We start from the raw sequence: 15,696 nt of genomic DNA, 5'->3' as shown, positions 1-15,696 counted from the left end.
GATCATCAGCCCTCCATCACCGTGCTTGACAGCTGGTATGAGGTGTTTGTGCTGATATGCTGTGTTTGGTTTCCTCCAAACGTGCTGCTGTGCATTATGACCAAACATCTCCACTTTGGTCTGGTCTGTCCAAAGGACATTGTTCCAGAAGTCTTGTGCTTTGTTCAGATGCAGCTTTGCAAACCTAAGCTGTGCTGCCATGTTCTTTTTAGAGAGAAGAGACTTTCTCCTGCAGCCCTTCCAAACAAGCCATCCTTGTTCAGTCTTTTTCTAACTTTCTAACTGTGCTGTCATGACCTTTAACCTTTAACATGCTAACTGAGGCCTGTAGAGTCTGAGATGTAGCTCCTGGCTTTTTCACCTTGGGGTGAACTTGCTGGGATGTCCACTCCTGGGAAGATTGACAGCTACACCACTTGTGAATAATTCTTCTCACTGTGGAATGATGGACAGTCAGTTTGGGAATAAACTTATTTTCCTCCCAGATTGATGGGCAGCAACAGCTGCTGATGTCTCTCCTCCTTGGCATTGTGCTAACACACACCTGAATGCTGCAAACTGACAAAACTTCTGCTTTTTATAGACGCGCTCTCATCTATTGATGATCAGGTACATTTGATTAGCAGTTAGGTGTTGCTAATCAAATGTACAGAATATATATATATAATTTAAAAAACCTTATTTCCTTCACTGCTTCTGCACTTTAGATTAATTCTACAAACAATGACAGTACCTAATTTTAAGAACTGACTACGGGTGCATTTTCCTTTTCATGACTACATACTTGTGGGTTTTGCTTGTTTCTTGCCAGTTGTCTTTGACACCTCAGTTTTCACCTTGTTATTTTGGCTGTGTTCGATTTCTTTGCCCTTTAGTCTGCCTCTTATCTGCCTTGTCTGCTTCACTGATTGCCTCCTTCTGTGTGACGCTTTATTTTTTGGACTTTCACCTTTCTGTGACCTGCATCCTAACTCTTGACTTAACCATCACAATTTGCTTTTGGGTATTTTGTTTCAGTTTAGTTTGTGACTTTCCAACATTTGAAGTGAAAGAACTAAAACTTCAGATCATAGATAAAATGACTTGATCGAGTGGCGTATTTTTATTGTCACCTGCTCTGAGACGCTCTCAGCCAGAGTTAAAATGACCTGCCAAGAGACGGCAGGTGATGCTATATCTTCAGCGCTCCAGCTTGAAGGTACACATTGTTATTAACGGACAGACTGGCGCCATTAGTGAGACACAAAATGACAAACTGCCGTCGCAGTTCCCGGCTTTTTGCCGGCTGACATTAATTTGACATGTATTCGAAGACTGTTGTATAACTTGTTAAAGTGTCACTGCAACTGTGGCACATAAGCTACATCATCATCACCCACAAATCAACATTAAATGAGCAGCCTGAGCAGAAAGAGGATGCACTGCAATGAATGGAGAGTTCATTTCCAAGTGATGCACCAAATATCTACATGAAAATACAAGTTTACAATCAATTCAAAGGATTTCTTTCTCCTTCAGTTCAAATTTAGTTGTAAAATAAAGCGTTTATCAATGAAACATTTGACTTAAATACGATACATACATTTTTATTGACTGATAAGAACACAAATGACAAAGAATCCCATTGACTTTGAACAGTTTGAGTAGTTTTTGTGTATGAAAACTGGAAATAAAAAGTTACAGTAAACATGCCACCTGATTAAAAATAGATTTACAAAAACATGTAAATTTCTATACAACAGTCGTCTGGTTCCACATCTCCGTACGTCCCACAATTCTGGGTTAAACCTGCAATGATTTCAACAACCTGTGGGTACAGCATCACTTAAGAAAAGTCTTCGTTTAGCCTGTTTGAGATAAACATGAAATACATCTAACCAAATGTCACCAAACTATTCAATAAGTAACAGGCTGAGCCAAAAATTGCTTCATCATGCCTGGTAGCCCCGTTTCATCTCGTTCAAAGGATTAATGCTTGTACGACACAATAAGAAAGAAGTTATAAAGCAACTGAAAATGCAACACTACAGCGCTAATCTATTAGCCAACATTAGTAGTCATCATAAGGAGCGTAACACCCAAAGTCAAAGAGAATCGTAACATGTCAGGAGAGGTGCTTGAAATTCGTAAATTAATGTTGATTTGCATCATATAAACTTTTAAACACCACAACTACATTTACGCTTCAGGTAACAACAATTATCAGGGTTATAAATCTCCAAACCAATTCAGATAAAAGCACACTTGCCCTTATAATTCAAAGCCTTTTGCATCTAGGATGCTCCCAAATTGAGTGAAACAACCGATTAAACTAACGCCAGCACCGAATCGCACAACTTTTCCATACAAATCAAGCACTGAAGCTAATCTTAAGGAGTGTTATTTCAAGTACTGACAGTTTGTCTTCGTTCGGGTGTGTCCCAGAAACATCAGTTAAAGGCTGAATTTAGAAAGATGTGCATTCATGTGAAAAAGAAAGTACACCCACTATAAATGATCAGGTTTTTATATATTAAGGATCCATATAAGAGGGCATAATGAAACAATCTGGCCCCCGTTGGGTCTTAAAATCAAGTGAATACAACATTAGATGAACGACAACATGTGGCATATTACACAGGACATCATTTATTGAACACAAATTAAACCAAAATGCAGAAGCAACCTGGAGCTGTAAATGTGAGCACCTCTATAAAAGCAGAAGTTTTGGGAGTTTGCTGGTGTGGAGCATCCAGGTGAGTGTTAACACGATGCCAAGGAGGAAAGAATCAGCAACTGTTGCTGCCCATCAATCTGGGAAGGGTTATAAGGCCATTTCCAAACTATCTGGAGTCCATCATTCCACAGAGAGAAAGATTATTCACAAGTGGAAAACATTCAGGACAGCTGTCAATCTTCCCAGGAGTGGACGTCCCAGCAAGTTCACCCCAAGGTGAAAAAGCCCAGAGCTACATCTCAGACTCTACAGGCCTCAGTTAGCATGTTAAAGGTTAAAGGTCATGACAGCACAGTTAGAAAAAGACTGAACAAGGATGGCTTGTTTGGAAGGGCTGCAGGAGAAAGCCTCTTCTCTCTAAAAAGAACATGGCAGCACAGCTTAGGTTTGCAAAGCTGCATCTGAACAAAGCTCAAGACTTCTGGAACAATGTCCTTTGGACAGACCAGAGCAAAGTGGAGATGTTTGGTCCTAATGCACAGCAGCACGTTTGGAGGAAACCAAACACAGCATATCAGCACAAACACCTCATACCAGCTGTCAAGCACGGTGGGGGAGGGCTGATGATCTGGGCTGGTTCTGCAGCCACAGGACCTGGGCACCTTGCAGTCATTGAGTCCACCATCAACTCCTCTGGATACCAAAGTATTCTAGAGTCAAATGTGAGGCCATCTGTCCCACAGCTAAAGCTGGGCTGAAACTGGCTCATCAACAGGACAAAGATCCCAAACACAGCAGCAGATCTACAACAGTGTGTCTGAAAAAGAAAATAATCGAGGTGTTGCAATGGTCCAGTCAGAGTCCAGACCTCAGCCTGACTGAGATGCTGTGGTGGGACCTTAAGAGGCTGTGCAGGTCCAAGTGTGTGATGTGTTGTTTAGGAACTGCTGATAACCAGACGATATTCTGTTATGTCCTGACATGAGAAACCTTATAACCGAGAGGGAATGTACTTAATTCATACGATAATACGGCAACACACAAGGGTCAACTTTCACCAATTTGACTGCGTCTGTGTTTTTAATAGAATCTTACTCTTCTTCAGCCAAATTAATGCTACAGTTTCCAAAGATTTTCTGAAATAACTTTACAGTGGTTATACCTGAAGAGTGATTTGAAGAATTAACTGCTGAACATGCTGAAATGTAGTCGTTAGTGACATAATTTGATGTGTAGAACATTATTCATAACCAGGTTATTATCTTCAATACTGTCACTAAACAGTCAAATGCTGTGTAGTTCACAGCCTCAATGATTACTTTGTGAAAATGGGTACGTTTGTATTTTGAATTCCAGATTCAATCAATGACTCTCGATGCATTTGACACACTGCAGCTTCCCACATTTTGAAAACCCTCGCCTCGCCTGCATAAGCTGGGACCCGAGCAGAATACAGAAGGAGCCGGTGAAGGCTTCGGAACAGCAGCAGTCCATGTTGGGATGCACAGACTGAGCAGGGAGGAGTGAACTGAGATGTTGGGGCACTGCTCCCTGGCAGGAGGCCTGCGCCAGTGTTGGCTCCCTACCACAGGAAGCCCTTTCTGCTTCTGAAACTTGGCAGGAGCTGGAATATATGATGGAACAGCCCCCGCGGGGCATTTGTGTGATAAATGGATAAAGCTGGATGAAGTTTTGCTCACAGCTATTGGCTTATGTGTGACGGCAGCGACGTTTCATACGTTTTCTGAATACCACACAGCGATCGCAGATTGTTCTCACAGATATTTATTCATTCGATTTTTGAGCAAAAAACAAACAAACAAAAGAAAATGTATTGAAATTACAGCGCAAGCACATTTCATAAAAGCAGCAACAATTGACCAACAATGTCATGTTTCCATCTTTTAACACAACTTCATTTATAAATCCAATCAAACCCTTTATTCCTTTCCCATCAGTTTTATTTTTTTCAGGAACAGGATCAGTGTGGAGACAGTTGGCTTCTTGCAATCTAATACAAGTTTCACTTGAAGTAAACTCAGACCAATGCATTAAAATGGATCTCGAATACATTTGCTTTAGAGGGCACATCACATTTGGTTTGTGCTGCAGAGCTGGGCATCAAAACATGACTCGGCATCTCTTAAACACAACTCACAGTCCTGAATGGGTGTCTTGATTCCTCACAGATCCTTTTTGCCTCTCGAAGGTGAATGATGAATTCTAATACCCTCGACCAGGGGTTTCTGCTTCCTTTCCCTGCAGCGATAAAGGAAAAAGCACATTATATACGTCTCATATCTTCTCCACAAACTGTTTATACGGCTGTTAATCTGATGAGGATTAGGCAGAGTTTTAAGGCCGCCTTAAATGGCCTCAGAAATATCTTGGGAAGAGCTGAACTATTTTCTGGTCGCTGGATTTGCCTCTCTAATCCTTCTGGACATGACATATCGAGGCCCTTCTCGATGTGATTTTCTATCTTTGGTAGGCGTGCAAGTGAAACATTCATGTATTCTCCTCAGGTTTTTAAACACGTGCTTTTTGAGGAGGTTCTGCAAAGCGGCCTCAGACATGTGGAACGAAAATGGAAAACTCAAGTGTGACGTGTGATTTCTTAAGAGGTGGAAATAACCAGGAAACCAGCTGCCTGAGAAGCCATTTCTACTGGATAAAGAAGCTTTAGAGCAGAGTGAATTTATTTCACAGGACATCCACTTTTTCCACGGACAGTTTTGGTGGGCTGTCTCCAGCTGGAACTGGCTTTAAAAATGTCCCGTTCTTGTCTGTTCATGAGAAAAATGGTGACAAAGGTTGGGTTGGGTGACCAACCTGTTCTAATTTGGAGAGGGTGAAATACTGCAGCTCGGTCAAAGCAGGCAGCATTTCAGAGATGTATACAAAAGGTGTTCTTTAGCATTGATGCTGCGAGGCACCGGTTGCTGCAATAATATCTGACACAAGCAGAATCCTAAGCAGTAAAATCTGTTATTTGGCTGGAGAGATGGCGAACCCCATTTAAACTCCCTCGTGAGACTTGTTTTGTCCACTTCAGCCACTTGTCTTTTGAATAGTTCTGCTTAACTTGACTCCATTTTGCTTTGAGATGCAGATCATATCCCATCAATGTGGGCAGAAAGGCTGCTTATCATTAATGAATTAACCCGTCACTGTGTCCACAATCTTTGACCCACAGACATTAACATTTTAGCATCGAAATGTAAGAAACTTTGTCCTCTTTCAGCCAATGTGACTTTCATAGCCTTCAGAACTCTACTTTTTGAACTGGAAGCCTCTAAATCACAGCAGCACCTTCCAACTGCCAATCCTTTTTGCATTTTTCTAGACTAACTTTCTGCCTTCATCCAGCTCCAGGTCCTTTAGAAACATCAGGAACCAACTTTCTGCTAAATGTTAGCTTTTTGTTGTGTATTTTTCTTCTTTTCTTAACTAACTTTCTGCCTTCATTCAGCTCCAGGTCCTTTAGAAAATACCTTTCAGGCCTGTTGAAACTTCAGGAACCAACTTTCTGCTAAATTTTTGTTATTGTTGTGCATCTTTCTTCTTTTCTCCCTTCTATTGTTTTTAACCCTTAACCTTTTTCTAATGAGACCCTTTAATCAATTCTTAAGTTCTTCCAATAGCTTGAAATTACACATATTGTCATTTCAACTTCAAATTCCTTCAACCAAGATTTCAGCAGCATGTTTTCTGCTAAAATTGAACTATTTTCTACTTTTTTTTTTAGCACGGTCAGCTATCCCCATTGCTTATTCTAGTTCTAGTGACTGGTAAACACATCCACCCATTCCTGTTATTAAAAGCTAGCCAACGCCACACCAAATGAGTCAGTGCTGCATCATTACCCAAACCCTGAGAGGCGGGGAACTCTTTACCTTGGGCCTCACCATTCATACCCCCTTTCATACATTTCAATTAGATGAATGTTGTTTATGCGCAGTTCTGGCCCATTGAAATGCCATTAATGCTCTCTCTGTTGAACTCGGTATTAGTTGCCCTTCAGTGAAGCTGGTCTTCCAAATGTCACAGAGCTTATGACTTCCGAGATGACTGATGAATGTTTAGAGATGTTCAATACACAGTTCAGTGCTACAATTCTTAATGAGCGCAGGCCTTGGGGGTCCTGTGCAACAAAAGCAGCTTCTGTAAAGTGCTTACCTGATCTCAGTTGTCAATATCCGATACGTGGTTCTCTATCTGAAAAGGAGAGAGGAAAAAAGTGAGGGGCAGCTTTTTTTAAAAAGGTCACTGCAGATGTATGCTCCACGAGAGAAAGCGTGTCCACCAACAGAACAGTCTCTGTGGTGCATCATCATAAACTGTGATCAACGTGACCTTCTGGAAACAAATAAATCTCCTCTGGCGTGTTGCTGAAAAATAATCTCATCCATTAGTGAGGACACAGAGCTTTCATCAAGGATGACACGGCTGTGCTCACCTGGTTAATGGCTGATGGATGTAGCGTGATGAATAAAGCGAGGCCATGCAGATGAAAGAATTGTGAGATGCACAATAAAAAACATTCATGTTTGTGCACTCCTTTATTGATTTGAAAGTAAAACCATGTAGATATCAGATTGTTATTAGGCTGAAATATGATTTCATGTCTCAAGGCCAAGCGTTTCAGCACAGCAGTGTTAGAGAGAAAACAGTTAGATTTTAAGCTTTTAACACACAAGACTAAAGAAAACCTGCAATAAGAATATATAGATATACATGATCTATTAATTAAAAAGAGCCTTCAAAAGATGGGAGTGATGGATGAAAGATGGGAGCGCGTTTTTCCTCATTGCAGTCTGTTTCTAATTGAAATCGCTGGTGTAATAAATGAGCATCGAAGCCACACTGAGCTCAACTGGCTCACTGATCGCAATCGATCGAAGCTTTGAGTAAAGTATCATGTCACAGGAAAGAGGGATGAAATCAGGAGCTTAAACATGAGAGAAGAAACTAAATGATGACACCAAACGTGGCCTGATACCGTTATTCCTTAACCTGTCTGTAATGTGTGAGTGCGACATGCTTTCCTGATGTTTCCTGATGTTTCATCTGTGTGCAGAACTAACAGACCTAATCAATCGCTTTGATAGACTAAAAGTACTGATTCAACTGCTTTACTTCAGTAAAAGTGAAGAAGTACATTATCTGAAACTTACTTAAAAAACAAAACTTGAAGGCAAAGCTTCCATTAATACCATTCACCAAGACAACAGCTTCACGCAGTGCACTTTAAGGCCTGGGATGAGTGGTGTGGTTCACGTTTATCCATGCTACTACTTACCAGCTTATCTGTTCTCTGAGACTACACTCAAGTTTCCTTCTTTAATTTTTGGTAAAGTTCAGGTCGGGTCAGCAGCCTCTGCTCACCTGGATCACTGCTGGCACCATAACGGTGCACATTCACTCTGAAATCTGCTCTCACTCAAATAATGTGCCTCTTTTGAAAATGTGAGGAGCAGAAAGTACATTATTTGTGTTAAACTGCAGCAGGTCATGGTAAAAATGTGTAGTTTGTAGTCACTAAGTGTTCATACTTCATTACTTCCAGCCTCTGCAGAGACTTTGCCTTCGGTGAAACTTTTCTATCTTATATTGACTTGAATAAGTTAACTGAGCTGATTTGCAATTTGTAGGAAGCACTTCTTTTAAATCAAAGATAATAACGGGAACTCCTTGACAGCTCATCGTTTGCTGGCTGCTTCTTCCCTAACCTCGTGGTTACCATCCACCCCAGCATGCTCCATATAGTTGATGTGAGGTCTGCTGTGAAACCATCTCTATTGTAGTCTGTGGCTGTAGTCTGTGGCTGTGTGTGGGCCTGTGAGGAGCCTCGCTTCCACAGTTTCAGCCGGAGTCGACAGGGAGAAACTGTCAGTCCTGGCGCTTTCACTATTCACTCAAGTGAAGCCCTGCTTTCTCAGGTCTGTGGCCATGAATAATTCTGGAAAATAAACTTTCAGAAGGTGAAGAACTGCCTGCCTGCTTGAGATCTCCCAAAGTGCCTTGCTTTCCCACCCCCTCCCCGTCAGCCCTGTCAGCCTTACCAGATGGTGGCTGCCCTCCTCGTCGTAGTCGTCCTCGCCCCCATCAGTCATCTCTCCCGCCTCCACGTCCAGCGCCCCCTCGCCGGCCTCCTCCCCAGAGTTTTCCGCTGCCTCGGACACAGACTCCTCATGCAGGGAGTCGCAGTTGTCCTCATATTTTCTTTGAGCCTCTAAAGAAAGCAGCGCCACAGAGAATTAAGTCAAAGCGAGAGCGGTCTGCAGCTTTCTTTGCTACACAAATTAGTTGCAAAGTTTACCAAGTTTACTTCCTTTTATGATCAAAACTCAGCCTATCGACTGGTCCCGACAGGCTCTGCTGCTCCTTAAGTGGAAAAAGTCTGTCCAACTATGTGAAATCATCAAGCGGTTCGTCCCATTTTTCCCCATGTGGATGCAACACAACAAACAGAATTCTTGCATTTTGCTCTTAACTTCTTTCTGCTTTCAGCATCATCAGATTACTGAATGTAACGGTTTGATTGGAGCATCCTGTGTTGGTTTCCTCAGCTCGGCCGGGTTTTATGAATACAAACACAATTATAATGAAGTGGACTGAATTATAATGAATGGACTGAATTGAATTATAACTGGATCCAGTCGGACTGGATCTAATTTGACTGAGTGCCCTCAGATGGGTATCGCTCCTGAATTGGCTCAATGGAAAATAAACCGAATTGAATTTAAAAAGTTGATGATGTGGAATGAGACCCAGGGTGTCTCAGGAGGAGGGAGCTTTGGGGATTTGCTTTCATCTAATGTTTTTCATTATTTCAATCCAGTCTCCTTATCTTATCTCATCTCAGTCATGTTTTTGAAGCAGATCTGCAGCACAAAGCTCAACCTGGCACATGTTTTCATATATTTGTGATTATCTGGTATAATCAGTGTTAGCAGTAGCCTCTCTGTGCCCTTTGTAAAATGCACTTTTGTTTTCAGACTGCCGGATAATGATCCCAGTAGGCTTGTGTATGTATGTATAAATAGAATTACACTTGCTGTGCTGGTAACGTTTGCTCGCAGGGACAATGCTGCACAGAGGGATGGTTTATAGCCACAATACAGTCTCTGGTGGATCACACTTTGAGATGAGCATGACCTTCTTATAAATAATAATTGATTATTTTTGACTGGACCGCAGCAGTCAGCCATGCACAGCAGGACTGATGCAGCCCCTCTGCACAGATGCAGTGGGGGTGGAACGACTTCGGAGAGGTTGATGGGGCTAACTGCCTTCAATGCTCACACCTGTGATGGAGTGCATGTCAGGAGGCTTGTACGGAGCAGCCTGCAGCAGCATGTTGCTTAAACTGCAATTTTTTTTTTTCCCCACTCATACTGCTAACAGTGGATCCTTTTTAGCTGTGGGTTGGCGTTCCCATCGGTTCTGGAACCGGTTTGTGATGAGCTCCCAATAATAAACGTGTTTTTAAACTAATTTTGAGTTGCTTTGACTCTTGAAGCTCTGAGCACAGCACAGTCAGTGAAAATAAGTGTTTCCAGGCTCATATTTCATATTCATGTCACAGTTCTTGTCTTTAAATGCTACATAATCCTGATAAGAGATGCTCAACTGTTTTTCTGAATAAAATCATTGATCATCTTTGTCAGATTCGACTGCAGCCTCAATACTGATGGTTGGACAGCTGGATCCGAGCAACCACATCTGTCGAGTAATCATTAGATCCAAGTAATGTTTTCTTGATCCAATTTCCTTTTTTAATACATGGAGAGAACCAAGAGTTGGTGTAATCTCCTCGGCCTTCATGGAGATGTAACAGGAAACATAAAATTAAATAAAGCAGCGCAGTCACGTGCACTTTGTTGCCTGGATGACCTTCACAGTGAGCTGCACTCTGAGGCTGTCCTGCAGTGTTGGGCATCTAAAAACATCTCTGAAATAAACCTGTTGTGCTGACACCTGTCTGCTGATATGACAGAGCTCTGCTGCCCTCGTCTCCAACAGTGTCAATAAGACTTATGGCTGACGTTTCTCCTTTCCCTTCCCGTCTACCCCAGACCGCCGTCTTTTCCTCACCAGATTCAGCTCTCTGCTGCTTCTCAATCTTCTCCAGACGTCCCAGCAAAGAGTCGATCTTCATCTTGATCTGAGTGAGCTCTCGTTTAATGGTCTGGAGCTGGTCCGTCTTCACTGTTGAGGCACAGACACACAGAGTTTGTGGTTACTTTATGCAGATTTAATTTCTGTAGTCATTTTAATCATGCAAGCTGTCACCTATTAATGCTTTTATCACCGAGTCACATCTGGCTCAGGGAGGAACATCTCAATCTGGACAAACTGAAAAATGTATCCAGCTAATAACGGGGACCTGCTGCTTCCAATTTAAATGAGTACACAGCTTACACCCACCATGCGGTGCACTGCTGCACAACTTCATCAGTAATTGTGTGGCTTGGTTGAGTGCAGTTTGGTTACAGCTGAGCTATTCTACAACTTCAACAGCTGTCCCCCTCCAAAGAAAGCCAAATTTGAAAAATTCACTCTTCCCAAAGTGTTTTTGGCAAAGAATAATCCTATTTTGCAAAAAAACTTCATACTTACGGGCATCTGTGCAGCTTCACGGCCACATGTGAGTCAGACTCTGACTCTGCGATATATAAGTAAGTACATATGGTATAAAAGTAACTGTTTTATGTATTTATTCACCGATGTAAAAGTGGAAAATATTTACCATAGCAACAGTTTACAAACAGTAAATTCTTCTGCTTCTAAAACGTGCACCAAAACAAACAAAAAACCCAATAAATTCGTCCTAAACCCCAAACATCTCACACACTCGCTCAGGACCGAGCATCTCCTCACGAGCTGTACAGCCTGAGAAGCAGAGCTTCTGTTTACTGCCTCATAAATAATTTCTCTCCCCTTCCTACTTTGCTTTGGGTCTCAACGTTCTCTCGACAATGCACATCTGAGCTTTGGGTAATAAAGCGGAACTGTATCATGTCAAAGTTTGAGTCTTAACCTTGATGTGTCATAAGCACCAAGCTGAAAATAAAAGTCCTTATCGGAGGAACGTCGCCACTAATTCAGCCTGGCCTGTCTCACGGCTCCTGGAATGAGCTCTTCAGCGGCTTGCACTGAGAAGATTAAAGAATTTAGACCATACTGTAATGAGATAATCTCATTCTTTAACCCGTGGCGGCTGAAATGTGTCATGTTTCAGGAGGAGGCTGGAAAGAAAAGACAACAGAAATTGAGACGAAAACAGAAAATTCTCTTTGACAACGAGCAGATTATTTCAGGGCTGGCGTGAGGACGGATGAGTTCTCCGTAAACAAACCCACAAGCTCCTGCAAAGCTTCAGCTGCAGATGAGAGACCAGCACAAAATCAAAACACATGTTGGGTTTCATGTCTGCGTGTGGCTCCTTAAGGAAGCTTCTTTGATGCATATTTACACCCACACATCAGTCCAACCTCTGCATCCCCCCCAATGCGTGTGCGTGTTACTTTGTATGATCTAACCTCATGAATAAAACATAACCTTCTAAATTTGGGGAAGATGTCAGCGCATGATAAGAAGGAACTCTGACATGTTACCTTGGAGTGAGCTCGGATCCCCTGATGGATATTTTAATCTTTCACCAGAATTCATGCTGAAAAACAAAGCAACAGCTGCCCCGGTGGGATCCAATGCACCGCACTATACGATGCTTATCAATGCATGACTTCTTCATAACGGAACAGGATGATTAATGTGTCCGTGGCAACAGGAGGAAAAAAACAGCAACTAATGCCAATCTGAGGGGGAATGCATGTACGATGTGTGTGTGGAAACCCCAAGAGCCATTCTCACGTTGTTTTGTGAAGCTGCCTTAAACTAAATCCTCTGAAGGGGGAAAAAGAGCAGATACACAGGCCGATCTCAGTGGGGGGGGGGCATGCTGATGTGTCTATCTCCATCTCAGCATCACCTGCTTCCATCTGAGCAAACTGGCACGTGAAAATGCTCACGAATACACTCCAGGCCAGCATCATCCGAGCTCACTCTGGGCGGCTTACAAGTCGTCCTTTGATGATAAGAAAGTGTGGAACGGGTTTTAATTTATCGGGGGCTGCCAGGCCTTTTTTCCTTTTGTGCTATCAGACACATTCGCTGCCGAGAGAAGACATACACACACCCTCAGCCAACTGTGCTTCATCAACATCGCATCTAAAGATAGCCTGAGTTAAAGGAAAGGGGGAAAAAGATGCTTTTGTTAGTTCATCAGCATTAGAAAAGATTTAGAGAATAAGTACAGCTCCAGCATTTAGGGACAGTGAGTTTCTCTTGGATCGCTGGACTATTAAGATTAGATTGGACAAAGAGATTTGTACCATATATATATAAATCTTTAGGATTGTAAGAAGGCGCACGTTCTTTTTTACATGACCCGTAGGCATTAGCGAGTCCGAGCACATATCTGTGATTATTCAGTGAGGCTTCCTCTCACACAGACCTAAACTCAGATTGGAAGCTGGGTTTGTTAAATTATTTAGGGCGGAATCCAACAAATACCCACCACAGCCTTCATTTGTAGGCACAAAGCCTCACAGATCTGGCTTTACTCTCCACCCATGTTTGCATTTATCACAGGACACAGAGGAGAAGGACTCATTTGCCATTTAAATTGTCAGACAACGTGAAAACTGATCCGAAGTAAAATGGTAAAGTTCTCAATGGTCTCGCTTTGAATGGGAGTTTTTAAGTTAAAAACACTTTTATCACAGTGGAATGTGTGCAATCTTACAAATATCTTTGAAGAACTGGAGAACTACTCACTAAAAACCTTTCAAACAAATTGTGAAGCCTTGTGCAAAGTACAGGCATCGGCTTTCTGCTCCTACTTCAACTCTGAGTAAACCATTATGGCCATTTTGTGTCATTCCTAATACTAAAATCAGTCTCATCAGCCTTTGGTGAATGACACAGAAGCAACTTCGATTCAATTTTCTTAACAACAAAGTTATTCCATACCCTGCTGCTTTAATTATTGATAACCAAAGAAATCCACCTAATATACAGCATGTTTTCTGTAAGATTTATCATTCATAACGTAAGAGCTTTTAAAAACCAGCACTGATCCATCAGGCTGCAGAGAACTCCCAGATGCCCGTCAGTCAGTTAGCTTCCATTACCTTCAATGTATTCTTAGCAGCTGATTCTGCATTTTTCTGCAATATATTTGCTCGTCTTTATCCTTTAATTTCTTTAATAAGTTTTGGTTGCGTTCAATGACAACTGGGGAATCTGAAATTCTGATGTCCAACTAGTCCAAATGACCCCGTTCTGACCTGGAACGGCAGATGCATAATGTTACCCTCCGAGCCTGGAGTGACACGTGGACATGCCAACTATGAGAAATATCAGGGAAACGTCAGTAATTAGCATTAAAAGCTTCTTTCGTGGACAGTTTTCAGATAACCTGTGGCTCTTGATGGGTAGAAGTCAGATTTTCCACTTGGTGTCTCAGTAAAGCCGACTTATCCTCCACTTCTAAAGGGTTATATTAAAAATCTTTCTTTTGTTATTCCTCATCTAATAGAGCGCTACAGGAAATACCCCTGACAGGATGTTCTGTTTATGCCGGATCATTTTTGCAGAAGGCAGTTGGTTAATTCATCATTATTTTTGCAAACAAACAGCACCTGTTTTGTTCCCAAAGTCTAAACATTTTGGTGCCCCAGGTGAGATTTTGATTCGGTCTGATCTGGTACCGACCGCAGGACAATAAAAATGAAGAGCCCAGAAAAAGGCAAACACTTCCCATCACTTAAATCTTTGCACAAAATAAAGCCCAGCAGTGACCCAACTCTACAACTCTGATCAGCAGCAGGATACATGGTTCAGAGTAGCTCTTAGCTTAGCCCCCCCCCCTGTCATAATGCCTCCCTCAGTCTGCCGTCTAATGATGGTAACCTCTGCTGGTGACACAGTACTTCTCACAATCCTAATTAAAACAATGCAGGCAGACAGGCTTTTCCTTGATTTTACACAAGTGCAAATTACTTTGATTTTCCCATTTCCGAGGCACATCAAATGCAGCATTGCTCTAATATTCCCTGCAAGCGTGTATTTTGTGATGCTGGGAATCGGTTTCTCTTTCCAGGTGCAGCATACAACTGTTCAGCGGGTGTCATCGTAGCCACGCTCCCCCCATGTCTGCCTCACAGCACGGCTTGCAGTGAACTTATAAGACGGCTGACATTTCTCGGCTGCCTTTAGCCACACATTGGCTGACAGCGAGCCGACTCTAAACCCCCAAATCCAAAAAAGTTTAGATACTGTGTAAAATGAAAATGCAGCTATACACAAATACAAATATTTTATGCACAAAAGCACAGAGAGAGAGGGATATTTGAACATTTCATTAAAAATAACAGCTCATCTTGAACTTGATGGAAGCAACACATCTAAAAGGAAGGTGGCGATGGGGGGAGCCTGAGGCTGGAGGAACAAGTGCTACTGAAAAAAATGTAAAGACTGGGATTTAAAAATCAATGCATCCTTTCTTTTTCCAGGATTGAAGTTGCATCTGCAGGTACACAAAACCTACCATGAAAGAGATTTTACCTGCATTTTACATCCCCAGGCTGGATTCAATAAGGTGCATCACTTAATTTATCATATGACCAACTGGATTTATCTCATTCATCAGGTAATTAACTTTCCATTCGACATTAATCAAACAAAAGGTGAAAACAAACCGCCGTGTATCATGCAGAAAACATGCATGTATCCATTGAAACGATCCACACGTCTCTCAGCTGCTTTTTCTTCCCTTCCCTGAAGTGAATTACTTGTGCAGCTGAAGTGCTTCAGACTGCCCACACTAACCCACCCTGTTGTTTGAACAACCAAACCTTATTTTGCTGTCCAATCTATCTCAGCCAAAGTCAATACAAACAGTGATTTTTCACAGTCTTGGCAGGGGAAAATTAGTTCCCCCAACATACAGCGACTCTGCTTAGACACAG

The 15,696-nt window shown here is 42.1% G+C and overlaps 1 protein-coding gene across 3 annotated transcripts in view; it reads right to left on the bottom strand.

The window, feature by feature from the left end:
• Positions 1–4,425: 4,425 nt before the first annotated feature.
• The window catches only part of LOC140284632 (RNA-binding Raly-like protein), a 103,918-nt gene continuing 92,647 nt past the window's right edge, over positions 4,426–15,696 (bottom strand). For 2 of the 3 annotated variants that reach the window (XM_072378548.1, XM_072378550.1), the window contains 3 exons: positions 10,757–10,870; positions 8,722–8,891; positions 4,426–4,915 (listed from right to left, as the gene is read on the bottom strand). In XM_072378548.1, coding sequence (XP_072234649.1) covers positions 4,880–4,915; positions 8,722–8,891; positions 10,757–10,870 — 320 coding nt within the window. In that variant the 3' untranslated portion in view covers positions 4,426–4,879. Of the gene's footprint in view, positions 4,916–6,835; positions 6,875–8,721; positions 8,892–10,756; positions 10,871–15,696 lie in introns of all 3 variants that reach the window. The other variant, XM_072378549.1, reaches the window with a different exon arrangement.

This window comes from Leuresthes tenuis, unplaced genomic scaffold (genome assembly GCF_036924035.1).
Source record: "Leuresthes tenuis unplaced genomic scaffold, fLeuTen1.0.hap1 SCAF_24, whole genome shotgun sequence".
NCBI lineage: Eukaryota > Metazoa > Chordata > Actinopteri > Atheriniformes > Atherinopsidae > Leuresthes > Leuresthes tenuis.
This window is presented reverse-complemented; position numbering and strand designations above follow the sequence as displayed.